Source organism: Uloborus diversus, chromosome 2 (assembly GCF_026930045.1).
Source record: "Uloborus diversus isolate 005 chromosome 2, Udiv.v.3.1, whole genome shotgun sequence".
Classification (NCBI taxonomy): domain Eukaryota; kingdom Metazoa; phylum Arthropoda; class Arachnida; order Araneae; family Uloboridae; genus Uloborus; species Uloborus diversus.
Genome location: NC_072732.1, coordinates 144,395,704 through 144,415,930, shown reverse-complemented (window position 1 = coordinate 144,415,930; position 20,227 = coordinate 144,395,704). Strand labels below are relative to the sequence as shown.

Below are 20,227 nucleotides of genomic sequence, written 5' to 3'. Positions count from 1 at the left end.
GGCTAATTTTACCAACTGTTTGATGGGAACAAACTGAATGATAAGCATGGAGTAAGCATCAAAAATAAAAGAAACCTGCTTGGTAATTTGCAAAAGAAATTAGGGTTGTGAACACCTATTTTATCAAATGTAAACATACAGTCGGACCCTGATTTAATGAACCCCTTTTTAAAGAACAGCCGATTTTTTAAAAAAATTTTATTACAGTACAAGACCGTTATAACGCCGACCTATATAAAGCAATTCTCTAAAAACCGCACAACTTTTAAGAAATAAACAATAGGTTTTGAAACTTAAAAAATCTCTGTGTTTTGCTTTGCAAAAATAAAAATTGTTAGGCAAATTAAATTTTGAAAGTTTTCTATCTTTCCATCTTAATTCAAAGCTTTTAAATTTAGAATTAGTAATAATAATAAACAGAAAATACCAGATGGCTCTTGAAAATGCAGCTGTTGTGCAAACCATGAAGCTAGCAGAAGTGCAGGATAATTCACTTTCTTTTGATTGTGAAACATATTTATTTGGGAATAACTAATTGTAGTATTGGTGCTTTAATATTCATTGCAGATAAAACTCATTCTGAAGTGCTAATATATAGATATATTCTGAATCTTAGTTTCAAAATTTTTGAAATGATCTATATAACGCAAAATCCTGTATAACACAAAAGCTGTGGTCCCAAGGTGTGCGTTATAACGGTCTTCTACTGTATTATTAAAATGAGTTAGGAAATATTGGATTGTTTTCCAAATGATACATCCATCTTGTGTGAAGCAGAAAAAGACTTTTTGTGGAATCAGATGTTTGAGGGGCGAGTGGGCAACCAATGAATAGCCAATCTGTTGCAGAAAGCAATAATGAAACTCTCATTAAAACTTACTTTTTCTAATGCTTTACATTGAATGGAAACTAAAAACATATCTCATGCAGCAGGCTGTAAATGACACAGTATTTTCTTCTCGCCATAAAGTCGAATGAGAACTATTTTGAGTCAAGTATCAAGGCGTAAGCAAATTTTCAAATTAAAGTGTGTAATAAGTCGCACAATACTAAATAAAAAGTGTACACTTCCTAATTATGGATATTTTTGTGCAGTTGCTTATCAGGGCTTTCAAATATTAATTAGTGCAATTTTTAAAAGTTTTTTTTTTCTCATCCTGATATTACAAATAACCTCGATTTAACAAGGTAAAAGTTTCGGTCCTGATGAATTTGCTAAATTGGGGTCCAACTATATATTCATTTGTTGGTAGACAGCAACACAAAATTTGGAAAGTTCACACTAAAAGTAAAAAACTTTTAATGTAATTTTAATCTATCATAATAATGACCTACCTCAACCATATTGGAATCTTGATCAGTATTCATGGACATATTGCTTTCAGTGGGATTGATATCTAATTGAACAAAATAAATAAATACGTAACTGTTTGTAACATAAATAATCAAAATTTGGAAACAATACTATTGTGCATACAGATTTGTATACTGAAAAAGGCAAAAAAAGTTTTAAAAAATTTCACAATTAATACATTATTTTAATACACTTTATTGGTAACAAAAAGTAATTTATGGATTTTTTTTTTCTTTTATTCCAAGACATTAGCTTATCCAAAAGGGAGAATGGGAGGGGTTTTTTTTGGTCAGCAACTTCTTAGCTTTTTTATAAAAACAAATAAAATGAATATAATAAAAAAATTGCAAAAAAAAAAGAACTGATTTCAAAACTGCTTTGAAAAGGAAAAAATAATTTTATTCTTTAAACACCATTGACAATACTTTTAAACATAATTTTTTAAGTTGGCACAAAAACAAAAACTAAAATCCATTGTAACCATGCTTTGCACATATTTTTTCAGAAAATCATCCAAAGTTAGGAAAGAAACTTTTATATAGTTACTCACATATGCTGTCATCAATGCATAACGTGTGCGGTAGTGACGAAAGTGGGTCTGGTTAAATTTATATTAGTAGTTGAGTTATGGCTGTGAATGATTTTATCAATAGCTTTTGTGCCAACTTCAAAAGTTATGTTTAAAAGCATCACCGAAATGGTGTTTAAAGAATAAAATTATTTTTCCCTTTTTAGAGCAATTTTGAAGTGGGTTCTTTTTTTTTTTTTTTTTTCAAATTTTTTTTACTTTATTCTTTTTAGTGAAATGTGTTTCACTTCACCTTATGTTTTTTCATAAAGCTCCATACTAAAAAACAAGAGCTAAAAAATTTTATCTTTGTTCCTCCCTAGAATTCATTTGTGTGTTAATTTAATTATAATCATTTAAGTATTATGTTTTTCCTAACCGATTTACATTTCACAACATACAAGTTGCTTGTGATGCAATCCGTTATCTCCTTACTTAGCCCAGATCATATGTTACCTTACTGTCTCCTTACTTAGCCCAGACCATAGATGATAACGATAAAAATACTTCTATGGTTGAGGCAAACCTACCCTGGTAGCATTGTGAATGCTAAGCAGATTTTAATCACTGCATTATCTCGCTTCCATGTTAGCTTTACCTAGAGTCGCTATATAAATACCCCCAATCTAAAGCAATGACACTGGAGAAACTTGATGTTTGCTTCAGAGAAGCCTTCAGGGTCATTCCATACAGATTCAACGGATGAATGCGCTCGACCATTTTTAATTTTCTTGAAACTCATATCCCAAAAAGATGCATATGAATGATGTTTAAAACCACTTTTATTTTTTCTCTAACCTTAACCCTTGATTTTTTAAAGGTCATCAAATGTCATTTTCGTAGTCAAAAATGAGACTTTTAGACGTTTGCATTTTGGCCCAAATCCATTTGAAATACATTTATGGCAGTTAATTTTCACTTTGATGCTACAGTGCATAAGATGATAGTCTTACATGCTGCATCACGTGGCTATAACTTAATAATTAAACTAATGGTAACAGGTTACATTTCAAGGTCAAATGTAAAAATCTTACTCACTTCAAAGGGGTATAATACGCGTAGGAGACGGAAACACAAAATGAAATATGGCAAAAAGTAATCATTGGAACCATGCAAATAAGAAAAAATAACTGTTGCTGTGTGTTTGTTTACCCTTTATAGATTATAGCCCCTAAAAAATCGGAAAAATGACATTTTTAGACCCCTGTAAACCAAAAGGGGATGGAATCAAAAATAAAATTTCTTGTCCAATTGAATATTCTATTCAAGTACTATACATGTTATATATATTGTTTTGTGTATTTGGTTTGTAAAAAAGATACAGGTCTTTGAAATTGAGTAAGTTTGCTAGTTAATTCACACACTAAAACAAATAAAAAGTGTGAAAACTTCATTACACCTTCTTAAATTGCGTTTATTGTGCTCTAGATAATATATTATACCAAAAAAAAACATATTGTAAGCATAAAAATAATTATTTTAATTTGATGACTTAAAATTATTTGGACAAGAATGAGTAGTTCATACTTGATTGACAGCTTAAGTAGTTAATTTATCGACTATACTGGTAATTTACACACACAAATTTTCAATACATACAAACATACTCTCTGTACATTAACTTATGTAACTTGCCTTAAACTAATGCAAAAACATTATCTACATGATCGAAAAAAAAAATGTGCTTTTTCATTTCTTGTTTGAGTGTACTTTTGAAAAAATGAACTCACACATTAGTTCTGGTGGTCACACAGTATGTAGCGCACTGAAATACTTTACTCAAACACACTACAAAAATAGAAAGAACTTTGTGAATTTATGTAATCACAAAATGGATATCATTTTGAGAGCTGAATGGCGTTTCTATGCAGTATTACATGGTAATGGACAATATAACGGAATCTGAGGTATGATAAAAAGAATTGATACTAAGACTAGCTTGCAAAGAACTACTAAAAGTCACATTTTAATTCCTTCAAAAATGTATACCTTCTGCATTTTTACTACTGAACATTGCATGTATCCTTGTGAGCACTCAGTATATTAAACTAGCTGAAAAAATGCTGCAAGAAATGTCTGTCTCTGCAAATAAAATTCCCAATACAACATCTTATCACTGCTTTATGCAACCCTATTTAAATATTATCACAGTAAAATTATTGTTGACTAGCAATAAGAGTGAAGAATAATGAGTTTCTAAAAAGACTGCCAAAAAAAAAACTCATTATTATCAAAACGGTTATTACATAGGTTGGGTTAATCACTAAATTTAGAACCCCTGTCATTGTCTTGGTCCTGGTACAGTTTCAAAGTATCAAATTCTGAATGTGGCTAGGTAAAGCATTGCAAAACACCATATAGTTAAGTCACCATTACAACTATAGAACTACCAGGAGAGTTCATTTTCTCAAAACTGCACTCCAACGAGAAATAAGAAAAGCACTTTTTAAAATTTAAATTTTGCATGTATAATGCTTTTGCATATGTTTAAGGCAATTTAGATAAGTTAATCTACAGAGCGTATGATTGTATGTATTGAAAATTTGTGTGTGTAGATTATCAGTATAGTATAATCTATAAATTAATGATTTAAGCAGTCAATCAAGTATGAACTACTCATTCATGTCCAAAAAATTCTAAGTTATCAAATTAAAATATTTATTTTTATACTTACATTATGTTTTTTCAGTATAATCTATTATATAAAGCACAAAATACGTAATTAAAGGAGGTTCAATGAAGTTTTCACTTTTTTATTTCTGTTTTAGTGTGTGTGAATTAACTAGCCAAATTACTCAATTTCAAAGACCTGTATCTTTTTCACAAACCAAATACACAAAACAATATGTGGGCAGTTCTCAAAAGGTGGGAACAAAAAAGTTAACTTTGAGCAATTTCAAGAATTTTCGAATTTGATATCAATTTTGCTTTTATTCTATAGTATGCATACCTAGAACACAATATATGAACATGAAAAGACAGCAGGTAATTGTAAAAATTGTTAATTAGCAAATTAAATTAGCAGTCTGTAGGTAACAGATTTTGGACATTGTTGTCCTGTAGGTAACGGATTTTGGACATCATCATAATGTAAGTTTCACCATCTTTGACAACTGTTAATCTGATTTTTAACTTTTCCAATGAAAATTTTATTTACTGCTTTTTGAATTTTGCAATTTAATGATAAAGAGGATATTAATGAAGTATTTGAATGGCTATACATACTGCTCTTTACAGATAATAAAGTTTTGGAATGATTTTGAAGAAGTTGATGAAAGGTAGAAAAAAGCTTCATGGAAATAATTATACAAACTTGTAGTTTGATTTATTGGGACTAGAGACGTACCGAGTACTCGGTACTCGGCCAAATTTTGGTCAGATACTCTACCAATACCGAATAGTTGCAAAAAATTGAATGTTGTCCAAGACAGATATAAAAATTTATAAAAAGCTCAATCATATATAATATTCTGCAATCATTTACAATCCAAGTTTACAAGTCAAATTTAAATTTTGGGAATAATGAAGTTTTAAATGCTTCAATGGAGTAAATCCTTATTTTAATGTCCCCAAAGTTAATAAAACTTATTTATTAAAAATTGTGCAAAAAAGGTAAGTATAGAATTTTAATATTAAAAATGGATTTTTGCTACAAACAAAAATTAGTTATGAGAAATATAAAAATACCTTTGCTCTTAAAAAATAAAAGGAAATAAAACAACGTTAAAAGCACAGTGCAGGAACACTGCAGACACGTGTTTTGGCGTTACAAAGAATTCCTTTTTCGATGCACAAAATGTGATATGGTGGATTTAAAGGCATCCGACAAAAGTCAGATTTTTTGTTGAATGTCTTTACATTCTTTAGCTCACATTTTATGCACTGAAAAAGACGTTCCTTATAACGCAGAAACACGTGTCTGCAATGTTCATGCACATTTGTTTTATTTGCTTTTAAAAATTATTTACGTTTAGCGAACTAGAACTGTAATAAATTGGTATAATAATAATTGTAATAATTTTGTTTTAATTCCAACTTGATTAATCATACCTTTATTTATTTTTAATTTTAAAACTAACTTTTTTGTAAAATTTTTGACACACACACACACATATATATATATATATATATATATATATATATATATATATATATATATATATATATATATATATATATATATATATATATATATATATATATATATATATATATATATATATGGTGCATTTTTATCTTACTGTTTTGCCTTTTGGAACATATTCACTGAGTAGAATTGGGTGTTGAGAGAGAAAGAGAGTAGAAAGAGGTAAAGAGTGGGAAGGGGGACAGGTGGATCTCTTGTGATTTATGTCATATGTTCTGCCTGTATAAGGGGGAAAATGAGTCTGTTTTTGAAGAGGATTATATTTGCACTAAATGTGCTGAACTCTCAGACTTAAGACTTAAGATGCTAGTTTTGGAAGCCCAGTTAGCATTAGGGTGTAAGCCAGTTGTAGAGGGTATAAATGTTCCAGAGATTCAGGGGGAAGTTTCAAATGAGGAGTTAGATTGGGAAACTAAGGGTGTAATTTTGGGGGACTCTATGGTAAGGGAGGTGGGTAACACAGTTGGGAGAGTAAAGCGTAAGGTGGCTAGGTGTTGTTTACCAGGGGGTCGGGTAAAAGACGTTAATATGGTTGCTGAAAAGAAGGGAGTATTGAATAAGGAGGACATGGTTACTTTGTGGGTGGGAACAAATGATGTAGGCCACAGTAAAAATGAGGAGTTTTCTAGGGAATGGGAATCCCTGTTGGATAAAGCAACCAGCTTTTCGACGAATGTCCAAGTGGTTGGTTTGCTTCCCAGGTATGGAGTGCATAGGAGCTGGCTAAATCAACGTGCGAGGTGTATGAACTTGCTACTGAAGTCAATTTGCGAAAAGCGCAGTATCAGGTTCATTGATGTATGGAGTCACTGTAAACGGGATTGGATTGCTAGGGATGGCCTGCATCTGAGCTCTACAGGGGTCAAAATGGTTAGTGGATTAATTTTAAGGGCTTCGGAGTCAAAAAACTAAGTTGGAATGGGGGGCATGGTTCAAGCACCAGGTATCAAGAGAATGAAATGTTTTTGGGTATTGCTAGAAATGGAAATAAAGTGACAAACAAGAGTAGTAATGTTAACAATTGTAATTTAGGAAATTTCAGGGTGTTAAATAAAAGCAACTTAGGCATGCTTAAAGTTTTCTATACCAATGCTCGCAGTATTAGGAACAAGATGGATGAATTGAAAAGCATAGTTATGGATGAGAAGTTGGATGTTATCGGAATTACAGAGACATGGGCTACCGAATCTGATGCAGAGTTATTACATATTGTTGGGTATAATTTATTCAGACAGGATAGAGTAGGTAAAAGAGGTGGTGGGGTTTTATTTTATGTTAGAGACAATTTTATTTGCAATAAATTGGTCATAAATGATAAGCCTACTGATATTGATATGGTTTGGCTGGAGTTGATGAGCAGTAAGGGCATAAAGCTATGCTTTGGAAACATTTATAGGCCACCTAATTCAAACCAGGGACAAGATGAACAGATGTACCGTATTATTAGTGACATGTCCAGTAAGGGATCCGTTATCATAATGGGGGATTTCAATTTTCCGGGTATTGATTGGAATAATTTTTATCCTGGTAATGGCAAAGAAGAGGAATTTTTAAAAGTAATTGGTGACTGTTTCTTAGATCAAGTTGTAACTCAGGGAACTCGAGAGGAGGCCATTTTGGATCTAGTTTTTTGTGACATAGCTAGTTTTGTTCAGGGGTTGAGTGTAGGGGAGCATATTGGAGATAGTGATCATAACAGCATTAGGTTCCGGGTTAAATTTGAAGTGTGCAAAGATGATAATTTTAGGTTTGTGCCCAATTTCAGGAACACCGATTTTGTTGCACTTAGGCAGAGCTTGAAAGAGGTTTTTCGTCAGGGTTGGAAATTAGCGACGTAGATCAGCAGTGGACGGAATTTAAGGATAAACTTGCTAAAACAGTTGGGGACTATGTTCCATTTAGGAGAAAAGGTGTTAGTACCAAAATTTGGCCCATGTGGTTCTCCAGGGAGACTAAAGAAGCTCTTAATTATAAGCAAGCCACTTTTCGTAAGTTTAAAGAAACTGGTCAGAGTGCGGAGAGGCTCCAGTATGGTAAGGCAAGGCGAAATTTTAAGTATTTGGTACGGATTCAGAAAAGGGAATTGGAGCAAAGGCTAGCAGATGACATTGATGGGAACCCTAAGAGGTTTTTTGCTTACGCTAATTCTGGGAAAGCTCGAAACAGTCAAATTGGGCCTTTGGTTGATGAGCATGGTAATTTAATCCAAAACGATAGGGATATTGCAAATGTTCTAAATAACTTTTTTTCCAGTGTGTTTAACGATAACTGTATCTCAACAGTTGACACTAACAAGACACAAGCTATTATACAGCTTGAGGATTTTGTATTTTCCAGGTAGGAGGTTTTATTTCATTTGAAAAAGATTAAAGCAACTAAAGCTCCGGGACCAGATAATATTTATCCAAAAATTTTAGTTGAATGTGCAGAGGAATTAGTGGATGTTATTTTGAATATTTTCAATGCTTCTTATAACTCGGGGACGGTGCCAGAGGACTGGAAGCTGGCTAACATAACGCCACTCTTCAAGAAGGGGTCTAAAGGTATTGCTGGGAATTATAGACCTGTAAGTTTGACTTCGGTGATTTGTAAGATTTTCGAAACTTTGATCAAAATCAAGATCATGATGTTCTTAGAGACTAATAGTCTGTTGACTAGTTTGCAGTATGGTTTTAGAAATCCTGTACTACTAATTTATTGCATTTCTACGACAAGGTTACCTCAGCTTTAGATAACAAAAAATGTGTGGATGTTGTTTATATTGATTTTCAAAAAGCTTTTGACAAGGTACCGCATGTTGCTCTTCTCAGCAAGTTAGCTGACATTGGAATAGGAGGAAAAACTTTACTTTGGGTCAGAAATTGGCTTACTGGTAGGAAGCAAAGAGTAGTTGTGAGAGGAAATCATTCTAATTGGAGTGATGTTTTAAGTGGGGTTCCTCAGGGATCAGTTTTAGGGCCTCTTTTGTTTATTATATTTATGAATGACATCAATGAAAATATTTCTGGAAGCATGAATTGTTTTGCTGACGATGTAAAAGTTATGGGGATTGTCGAAAATGAAGAACAAGTAAAACAGCTGCAAGAGGATTTAGATCATATTACTAAGTGGGCAGATAAATGGGGTATGGCAGTTAATGTAGGGAAATGTCAAGTGCTACACTTAGGTCATGGAAATAAGCGTATGAGATATCGTTTACAGGGTTCAGTCATAAATCAGGCAGAAAATGTTATGGATCTGGGTGTCTTTATTAATCAGAACTTCAAGTTTAGTCAACAGTGCAGTATTGCTAGTAACAAAGCCAACAAAATGCTTGGGTTCATCAATAGATCTATTTCAAACAAATCTAAGAAAGTTCTTCTGCCTTTATATAGGAGATTAGTAAGACCTCATTTGGAGTATGCTGTTCAGTTTTGGTCGCCTTATCTGAAGAAAGATATTTTTGTATTGGAAAGGGTTCAAAGAAGGGTAACTAAATTAGTAAGGGGACTCTCAGATTTAGATTATGATACCAGACTTAATAGGCTTAACATGTATAGCCTGGAGCAAAGGAGAGTCAGAGGGGACATGATTCAGTTATTTAAATTTATCAATATGAAAGATGTAAATGGATTAAATTTTTGTGGGGAAAGCAGGACAAGGGGTCATTGTTTTAAGCTATTTAAATCTCAGGCTAACTTGGAAATCAGGAAAAACTACTACTTTAGCAGGGTCGTGGGCACTTGGAATAGCTTACCGGAAGAGGCGGTAATGAGCAAGGGGGTGGATAGCTTTAAGAGGGCCATTGATCTTCATTGGGGACTAATTAATTGACTAGGACCAGCCTAGCTGGGCCCAGTGCCTGTTGCTGGTCGTCACATTTGTATTTGTATTTGTATATATATATATATATATATATATATTTAAATAATGCGTAATTGAATTTCACCAGGAATTTAGTTTTAAAAACTATTATATGGACAAAGAGGTCTATACTACTATTCCAATAAGTTCAAAATTCATCACATGCGTGTCGGTGGTTTTTTTTAAAACATAATTGGTACTCGTTAACTCGGCCGAATAGTGAAAGGCCGAGTACTCGGTAACTCGGTACTCGGCCGAGTTGGCGAAAGGCCGAGTACTCGGTACTCGGCCAAAGTGCTACTCTGTACGTCTCTAATTGGGACAAATAAGGAATAAAAAAAGAGACAAATAAATACGACATATATTTTTTTAAAGGAAAAATAAACAAAATATGCTTTAAGAAAGAACGTAAAAAGTGACATCAGTTTTAATAATGAATATTTTTTCTAAGGTCATAAGAATTAAAACGATGTCTAAAAACAAATTATTGAAAAAAGAAATTCTTATTTCTATTTGGAGATTGTTATAAATTATGTTTCCAAAAGAAAGAAGAGAAAAAAAAAATCTAAAATAATAAAAGCGGCGGGAAAAAAATGGTTGCGCAGGTGATAAAGTCGCCAAAACTGGTGCAGCTGATGATTAACTACATTTGTCAAACTGGAATTCCCCTCTGGTAACCTTTGGCTTATCGTATACTGTGTTGTTGCCCATGGAGGTTTGCTTGGCGATTTTCGCGTAAAATGGCTTTCGTAAAGATCATAACCAGCCATGTTTCTGCTGTAATTTATGCATTGTTCAATGTGTAATGCATTAATTATGCAAAATACCAACGGATTAAAGAAGATAACATCATAATAACCTTTTTTATTGAGGTTAGAAGACAGTAGATCATCAAAAATTATGAATAAACGGAAAGAATTATCGGCGTCAAGATCGTAACGTTATTTGGACATCTCACATGTATGTTTAAGAAAAATTATTTTTCTTCTAAGATACTGCATAAAAGCTTATGAAAACACTTTTAAACAATTAAAAATTGATTATGAGGCTCGATAAATACCTTTAAAACGAAAACATCATATACTTAGTTCTCAAATAATAGCATTGTAAAGATTGTAACTTTTGGACATGCATCAAATTTCAAACTTACTTTTTTCTAAAATCGTTTACAAAGTAAATAATCTGTCTTTACTTTTGTTATTTGTGTAAAATATTAACAAAAAATTATTCAGTGTAAGATTCATACCTTTAATTTTTTTTTTTTTTTTTTTTTTTTTGAAACGTATGGAAATAATTTAAAAAAATTTTTTAATGGTACATTTGCTCAGTTAACGTTTTGATATGTCCAAAATTGTGCCATTTAGCAAAGAAAATATTTTTTTAAGGGCATTTAAAGAGCTTTTTTTCCATAATTTATGTCAATTCTTGTCTCTATACAGCATTATAATTTATCTCAAAAATTTTAGAGTTAATTAAAATGAAAGTTATTTGGTGTTGAAGCTTCAAAGTCGAAGTCTGTGTTTGCTTCCACCTTTTGAGAACTGCCAATATATAACATATATAGTACTTGAATGGAATATTCAATTGGCCAAGAAATTTTATTTTTAATTCCATTCCCTTTTGGTTTACAGAGATCTAAAAATGTTATTTTTGTCATTTTTCCGATTTTTGAGGGGCTGTAATCTATAAAGGGTAAACAAACAAACAGTACCAGGTACATATTCTTATTTACGTGGTTCCAGTGATTAGTTTTAGCCATATTTCATTTTGTGTTTCCGTCCCCTACGGGAGTTATCCCCCTTTGAAATGAGGAAAATTTTTACATTTGACCTTGAACTTTAACCTGTTGCCATTATTTTAATTATTAAAATACAGCCACGTAACTCAGCATGTAAGACTATCATCTTATGTACTTTAACATCAAAGCGTAAAATTAACTGCCATAAATGTATTTCAAATAGATTTCGGCCAAAATGCAAAGGTCTAATAGTCTCATTTTTGACTGCGAAAACCACTTTTGATGACCTCTAAAAAATCAAAGGTCCAGTTTAGAGAAAAAATAAAAGTGGTTTTAAACATCATTCATTTGCATCTTTTTGGGATATGAGTTTCAAAAAAATTAAAAATGGTCAAGCGCACTCATCCGTTGCATCTGTATGGAATGATTCTTTATTCAAAATTATCACCACAATTACTATTACTGATGTAGGGCACCAAGCTTTTGTAACAATGGGTTTTAAATTGAATCATTTAATAGGGAAATTGCATGAAATTTACTGTTTTCTGCCCGTAACTTTTTTTAAAGAACAAATGTGGTCAAACAAAGTAAGCGGACCTAAGTTGAGCCATCCCCTATCCATTAAAAAAAAGTATCATCAAAATTGATTCACTAGGTGCGACACTGTGAGTGGACAAACAAAACAAAAAAACATACATACGGTATGAACTGATAATAGCCTCCTTTCTGAAGTCTGTTAAAATGGCACAACATCAATTTTTATTTGAGAGAAAAAAGCAGGAGAAATTATTAGTTTGATTTTAATATGAATTTGTTAAGTAAAAAAAAAATCCCTCCCCATCATCCAAAGAGCCTAGCCCATATGTATGGTCAGAGTGGGGGTTGGCGAAGACTCATTGAAAATTTTGGGGAGTGTTCTATGGGACTTTTTCTCCTCTTTGGGACAAGGGCAGATCCAGAAATTTTTCAAGGAGGAGGTGATTTATTTTTATCTTTTACCACTTATTATATATCTGATTCACCTATGAGGGAGAGAGGGCAGGAGCACCCATAGCATTTTCATTAAAAAAACAAATAAAATAGAGATGCTGCCAATGAGAAGATTGAGAAGGTCCTGATCTCCTATTCATCTTCTTTGGCATCTACAAAGATAATTTAAGAAATTCAACTTCGGAAAGCTTTTGGGACAGATGCACTAGAGCAGACTCCATGGGGCTTGATAAAGCTCGCCCCCCTCCCCCCAATAATTTGTATGAAGGTGTGTTTTTTTAGAAGGAATGGACAGCACTTTACTTGAGGAAGAGTTTCTTTTTGCTTGAGTACCAATGATAATTGTTAAGTTTTTAGGACCATGTAGGTATTGATGAAATTCTATACATATAGGCAAATACCCTATTTAATTTACAAAAAGATGTTTTTCTGTACCTTGACTTGTCTTTTCTGGATCTAAGAAGGACTGCTTTGAGTGCATTGCATCAAATATGAGGGGAGAGTTTGGTAGACTTTAAAAGTTGGTTTTAGACTAACAGTCAGACAAGCAATATATATTTAAAAATGGCTCACTACAAAATAAAACTAAAAATGATCCTTAAGACAAGGGACAAAGTCTAATTGAACCAAAAAAATTGAATATGACTAAGTATTGCTTAACTTAATAGTAATTTAAATACTTTAGCTAAGATTTAAAAAAAGATAAAGTTTACTATTGCCATGCTTGCTTCGTCTCTTGGATCTTAGGTTTTTTTTAATTAATTATTTATTTATTTGAACAAGAAAACGAAAATGCATCTGTAGTGGGAACCCTAAAGTAAAAAATTAAGTATAGCATAAACTAAAACTATTGCCTTCCAGTTTTTGAAGAAAGAAGAGAGAGAAAACTCTCCAGATGGATTTTTTGCCCCTTATTCTTCACCTGAAAATCAACAAGGTTATTCAACTTAATTGTCAGCAATAAAAATGCATCAGGATTCTCAGTCTTATCATTAAATTTTTAATCAATATTTGTGTTACAAATAAATGCAGCTATATAACAGCACAGCTCTATGCTTCTACTAATGACATCTATTTAATTTTTTTAGTACTTAACTATAAGGTAACAAAATTTATCTTACCAGAAGGCAAAGGAGCGCTGATGTTTGTATGTGAACTTCCATTATTACTTGGAGGAGCAGCCAAATTTTCACCTTGCATTATTAAATGCTGAAAAATGAATTAGCATTAAAGGTTCAAAGTCTTAATTATCAATTCCATATTCCTGAAAAATTCTTACGAATAAATAACGAAATCTCCGAGTCAATTCCCTTTTGACTAACTAGACATTGTGGGAAAACACACCTAGGGAAAGCTATTTTGACATAATTGTAAGGCAAGAAACTTCGTCAGTTTTATTTTATTATTTATTTAATTTATATATATATTTTTTTAACTAGGAAAAACAGAGGGCTTAGTAAATCAATCAAAACAAGTTATATTCATAGTCAAAACTGAAAAATTAAAAACAACACACAAGAATGTATTTAATTCATTAAAAACTATTTTCAGAAGAATCAATGCTTAAAGCAAAGGTGTTTTAACTATAATTTTAATTTAGCCGGGTAATAAATAAATAGTTTCGCAACTCACTTTTACAAAACTATAGCATGCATATTACAAGACAAGTATACAACTTTCAAAAAGATTTTACCCTCATCTTGCAAAAGAAAAAAGTTAGTACACGAGTTCGCAAAAATTTTAATTCAGGCGTCTGTTTTGTTTGTTTGTGAAGATGGAGAAAACCGCGGAGGAAACACAAATGTCATCTGTTACAGCAGTTAAAGATCCATTCTAAGCGCCATCTAGTGGTCTAAAATGAAAAATGTTTAACCGGTATGGTTGAGTTCGCTGACCTCGACTTGTCTACCGGTGACTAACCGCAGTTTTATCCGGTAGCTATCGGTTGATTGTCACGTGACAGCTATATGATCTATCGGTCGACCGCAATTTAAAATGGTTGATTGAAGCACGTGACATTCTTGCCCAATTCACCAAATTCCAAGCCACGCTTACTCTTTTGAACACTAGGTGGCGGGCTGCACGGGGTCCCTCAAAACTTCCGGCGGAAGTCTTATTTGTATTGCTTCTTACGACGAATTGCTCTGTTTACGTATCTGTAATTTGATTGAATTTTTTAAATTAATCATGAATTTCAAAGGCGCAAAATTTTCGTAAAAAGAGCGGATGTTGTTCTGCTTTCGGGTACAGCATGAGGACAGGAGCAAATAAGATGTCAGAAATAAAGATGTTCAAATTTCTAAAGGTCCTGATCGTCGAATCAAAGCCAATGCTTTAAAGCGAAAGGATTGAATCTTAATGAATATTATGTAGTAAACACACTTTGTGCGATGTATTTACGAGCTGGAAACATTCACCTTAATTTCATCAGCTTTGTATTTTTACTGTAATGTGTGAAGATCTATATTGATCTATATTAAATTGATTATTAGAAAAACTCAACCTGAACAATTTTTTATTTGCTTCCTGCAAAGCTGAAAGTTTCCAGTGTTTTGACGGGTTTCAAACAGTTTGATTTGTGTGATTAAAATAAAGAACCACTATTCATTACCTCATGAGAAAAAAACTTCCCATAGCTCGAACTATCAATAACTCGAACCATTTAACCCGTCTCTTGGGACTTCGAGTTATTGACGGTACTTTAATATTAGGCGCTCTAAATTGTAAATAAATTTAGATATTCGACAATCGGTAAACAAACACATTAATTAAAGTTATAGTATAGTATCATAGTACAGCTATTGGTATTACATTCAAAGCAATTTTAACGCAGGAGAAAGCACTCCGAGATTAAATTTAAATTTTGTTATCTTTCAATTTTTTTATGCCTATCAATCTTGCTACAGAAGCAAGTTGATTAAACAAAAAAAAAAAGTGATGAACAAATATGTAATAAAATATATTAAATATCAAACCTGAAAATTAGGTAGCAACTGTAAACCAATAAGTGTGTGTGAACTGAAAAGCTACAACAGGAGAATTGATTGAATATGACACCAAAACTCCCTGTCATAGCCATTCTGTGTGAACACAGTGCAGAAAAGCTTCCATCTTTGAAAAAATAGCTCTTCAACTTAAGAATAGGAATTACAATTCACAACATACTTGCAATCCAGTAGATTTGTGATTCTTGAAAGCAGACTTTGTATCAACTTTATTTCTGTTTAGGAGGTATTCATAAATGCTTATCATTGAAATCACGGTAATGATCGACAAACGAATAAGACTCGTTTTTTTTTTTTTTTCCTTATTTCTGTATTTAAAGGATCAGGAAAATCAGATCCGTTGATCGACAATTTTTGAGAGTAGCAAAGCCTATTATACTCATTTCATGCATTAAAATACGCAAAAGACATGATTCTACCTAGAACTGAAAGAAAACAAAATTGCCTGAACACTGTAAACATCAATCGTTAGCAATAGATTCGCCATCCATCTACTAAAGGATCGGTAAGGTCACAGCCATTGAAAGATAATTTTTAACAATAACTAAGTTTGTCATTCTCATTTAATGCATTGAAATACGCAGAAGACATTATTCTGCTTTTTAAAGAAGAACAACAAAATCGCTTTCGCTATGAACCCCTATCTCTAGCAATGGAGATTGGCGCTTAACCGGAAATAAGACTCGCTACTTCCGGTCTACGTCAGTGGTTTGTTTGTTTATTTAGGATATTTGGTGAATAAGTATTTTTTCACCTGCGTGTTATTTGTCTGACGTCATAGCTGTCATGTGATCAACCGACTGGTAGCTACCGATGAGATTGACAAACGTAGCCAAAACATATACGGCAGCATTAAAATTAATTCAAACAAAATGCTTATTTTTGGAGTGATTGTCTTTTCTGGTGAGCAATTCGCAACTCCAGAGTTCGGATACGCTAACTTGTGGTGATTAACAATACTAAAGAAAAAGGTTAAACATTCCATTCCACATGTTTTTTTTTTTTGGGGGGGGGGGGTAAATTACAAGCTTCAGACATTTTATGATGTAATGTAATTTCAGAAGATTAGAAAAGAAAGCTTCCCACAAACACGATGAAAAAATTACTGTCATTCACAAAGCGTCAAAGCAAGTTATAAGTTTAGGCATTTGTTTGCTTTACCTTTTTTTATCCGCCATTAGACAGTGGCCGCAGCGCCCCCTATAGTTTATTGGAGTTGCGAATCGCGTTTGGTTATTGTTCACTGCAAGCGATTATTAGCGGCACGTGAATTGTTTTTAAAATAAAGTATTATTTTCCGCAAATTTTTCGAAACCCGAAACTTTGCTGTCGTAACCCTAGCTTCGCAACAATGAAAAAAAACGATCCAAAGTGGTTAAACTTAGGCTGATACGTCGGCCTGTCTATATAGCGGCTCTGGCAAGAGCCATTGCCGCTGGCGGTTTTTTCCGGGAGCGGCAAATTCCTATATTTCTGCGGCCGTTTTAGAAATCTTGAAGGAAAAACAGTGAGGCTGCGTACGGAATTGATCCACCGGTTACACAGGTTATGACGTATTTGGAATTCCTCTAGGAATTCTGGTAGAACAGCTGTGTTTCCGAACGCTCGTGGTCACACCGCGGTAGTTCTAGTTCAGCAGCAAACGACGCTCCAATCAAAGCGTAACTTTCGGCGATGGGAAAGGTCACGTGCGTTACGATTAAAACATGAAACACGACCGGATTGTCCAACACAGACTTCGTAAAGTTTGTGATCTTGCTAACAGCTTCCAGACAGCGCTGCGACAGGTTGCTACCAAGTCGACTGCAGCGTTTCCAACCGCGGTTAAGTGACGTCGTCTCCAGTTCCACCGCAGGCGTTTCCTAAGGCTTGCAGTGACACCGAGGCGACCGATCCTTGTTTCCGAATGCACCCTGGTAGATCCGGCACTGTTCGGGTTCATGGGTGCGCCACAAATTTGTAGAAATTGAAGTCCCTAAAATTATCGCGGATCCAGGAATAATCGGCTGGGCTGGTAATATGATCAACTAACCGCTGTCGATCGGCGGTTGATCAAAACAAGATCACGAACACAAGCGAAGTGTCATTAATAGTTTCCCACTCACACTTTAAATTTAATTAATACAAAGAAAACAAGCATAGCTTACTCTCGCTCTACCCCTTAGTCCGGCTTCCCCGCCCCCCACGAAAATTTTTAAGTGACGGGCTTGCATGAGAACTCTGTAAATTCATTGCAGCAAAATTGTCATGTAAATCTTTTGTCTTATCAAGCTTTCTGCAATTATTTGTAAACTAGTGCAAGATAAGTAAGCTTTGTTGCAAACTGAAGCAAAGATAGCTTTATCATAACTGCAAAACTTTTCCAATCTATAAGAAAACTAGTTTTGCCATATCAACTTGCTGATAGTTTGAAAAAAAAAGTTAATTTGTCCGAAGGTTAGTTTACAGTGGGAGCAAAAGCCCCCCCCCCCTCCATTTTGGGAGGACTTGATATAGTTAACAACACATTTTTCAAAATCTTAAAATAAAAAATCCTGATTTGTTTCCTTTTTTTTTGGAATAGTTCATTCAATCATTATTAGTGACATTCAATTAGTGACATTCAATCATTCCGTATTATTAGTGACATGTCCAGTAAGGGATCCGTTATCATAATGGGGGATTTCAATTTTCCAGGTATTGATTGGAATAATTTTTACCCTGGTAATGGCAAAGAAGAGGAATTTTTAAAAGTAATTGGTGACTGTTTCTTAGATCAAGTTGTAACTCAGGGAACTCGAGAGGAGGCGATTTTGGATCTAGTTCTTTGTGACATAGGTAGTTTTGTTCAGGGGTTGAGTGTAGGGGAGCATATTGGAGATAGTGATCATAACAGCATTAGGTTCCGGGTTAAAGTAGGTCCGGTACAATTTAAAACTAATTTAACTTCTTATGTAACTAGATTAGAATTAGCTGGATACTATATATTTACACTTGAATGTTCACATTGAATAAAGATTTAATGCAAAGCATTTCTTTTGACACTTTTGATTCTGGTTTTGATAATTTCTCACAAAATACATTTTTTTTTAAAAAAATAGTTTTGGATAGGAGAATAAAAACCACGGTAAATATCCTGGTTTTTACTGTAAAGTACGAAACCTAACAAACCTTGCAATAAATATGTAGGACTCAAATTATGTTTCAAGTTAGACATGCATTTGCTAAATACATGTCTAACTAAATTTAGTATGTGGAATTAAATATCTTTCCAAAACCTTGTTTTTTCCGGCATGCCGCCAGAAAGCACCAGGTTAGGGAAATTGAAAACCTGAAAGGAGAAAAATTAGGTTTTTAAGGAGTATTGGTAAGTAAATAGGGGAGATTTTGACTCCCATGCAGTGTTTGCTTTACCTGACAATATAATACCATTTGGTAGCTTAGATCGATTAACATGTTATCTGTCTGATCAAAAAATAATAGGCTAAAAGAAATGTACAAAACATAAGAAGTAATTAAAGTATATAGCTATTTTTTCAAGACACCACTTAGTGATACCATAAGTGACCACTGAAAATACTCAATACATACACAGTAAGCTTAGTAGCATACATTACTCCATTGAGAATTTTAGCAAAGATAACTGAGGAGAAATTATTTTAAAAAAAAAAATCTGTTTCATAAAATATCTCGTTTGAAAACAAATGTAAAATTAAAGACTTTTTATGACTCATTCATTTAAATCTTTATATTTTTCCAAAAAAAAAAAAAAAAGCAAGAACTGTTAATTTAAGAATGACTAAAATCAAGCATGTAAAATTTCGTGAATAACCATTTAAAAAACATAACTTATTGTGACAAAAAATAAAATAAGTTTACCCAAGGTGATGTACATTAAAGTAACTTTCAACTGTTAAATATATATATATATATATATATATATATATATATATATATATATATATATATATATATATGTATTAAAACACTTACAAAACACATAAAAATGAAACCTCAAACATGAGATGCAATTTTGTGTAACAAATTCCATAGGCATGTTTTCAAAAAGTATTTCATTATATTATTAAAATATAGAAGCTAATTTAATGTAATACCCCCCTCCCTAAAATATTTACAAAATGCAAAAGGATTGAAATTCCACGACTATGTTTTCAATGTTGGCATGTTTACAAAAATAAAGTACTAATTTATTAGTAAAAGAAAAGGAATCCAAGGTATACCATGCAAATTGTAGTTGTTGAGACGATAACATTTAGGAGAGTGAAAATCGCAATTGTGTGTTCAGGAGGTGAAAAAAAGTAAATCAAATGAAATAAAGAAAAAATGAGTTCTCCTTGAAAAACAAAGAAAGAAGGGGAAAAAAAGAACTGCAACCGCTGAAAGAAGGAAGTAATATTTGTATAATTGGAAAAGTGAGAAATTGATATGTCTTGAATGACTGTCATATAGGAAGATTATGTAACCATAAACCAAAAAAACAGGAGTTTTAAAGGAGTTAGGAACAAATTTAAGGAGTACTTGCTTTTTCTTGTCGTGAGAAGGATCATTATCTCTATTCAAAAAATATTCACACAAAAAAAAA

At 32.9% G+C, this 20,227-nt stretch overlaps 1 protein-coding gene across 2 annotated transcripts in view; it reads right to left on the bottom strand.

Moving 5' to 3' along the window:
- Positions 1 to 14,457, bottom strand: part of LOC129217388 (high mobility group protein 20A-like) — a 37,509-nt gene extending 23,052 nt beyond the window's left edge. Inside the window, exons 1-3 of one of the 2 annotated variants that reach the window (XM_054851683.1) lie at positions 14,334 to 14,457; positions 13,762 to 13,849; positions 1,336 to 1,397 (exon numbers count right to left, since the gene is read on the bottom strand). In XM_054851683.1, the coding sequence (XP_054707658.1) occupies positions 1,336 to 1,397; positions 13,762 to 13,849; positions 14,334 to 14,339 (156 nt within the window). In that variant the 5' untranslated portion in view covers positions 14,340 to 14,457. Of the gene's footprint in view, positions 1 to 1,335; positions 1,398 to 13,761; positions 13,850 to 14,272 lie in introns of both variants that reach the window. The other variant, XM_054851684.1, reaches the window with a different exon arrangement.
- Between the last annotated feature and the right edge of the window lie 5,770 nt (positions 14,458 to 20,227).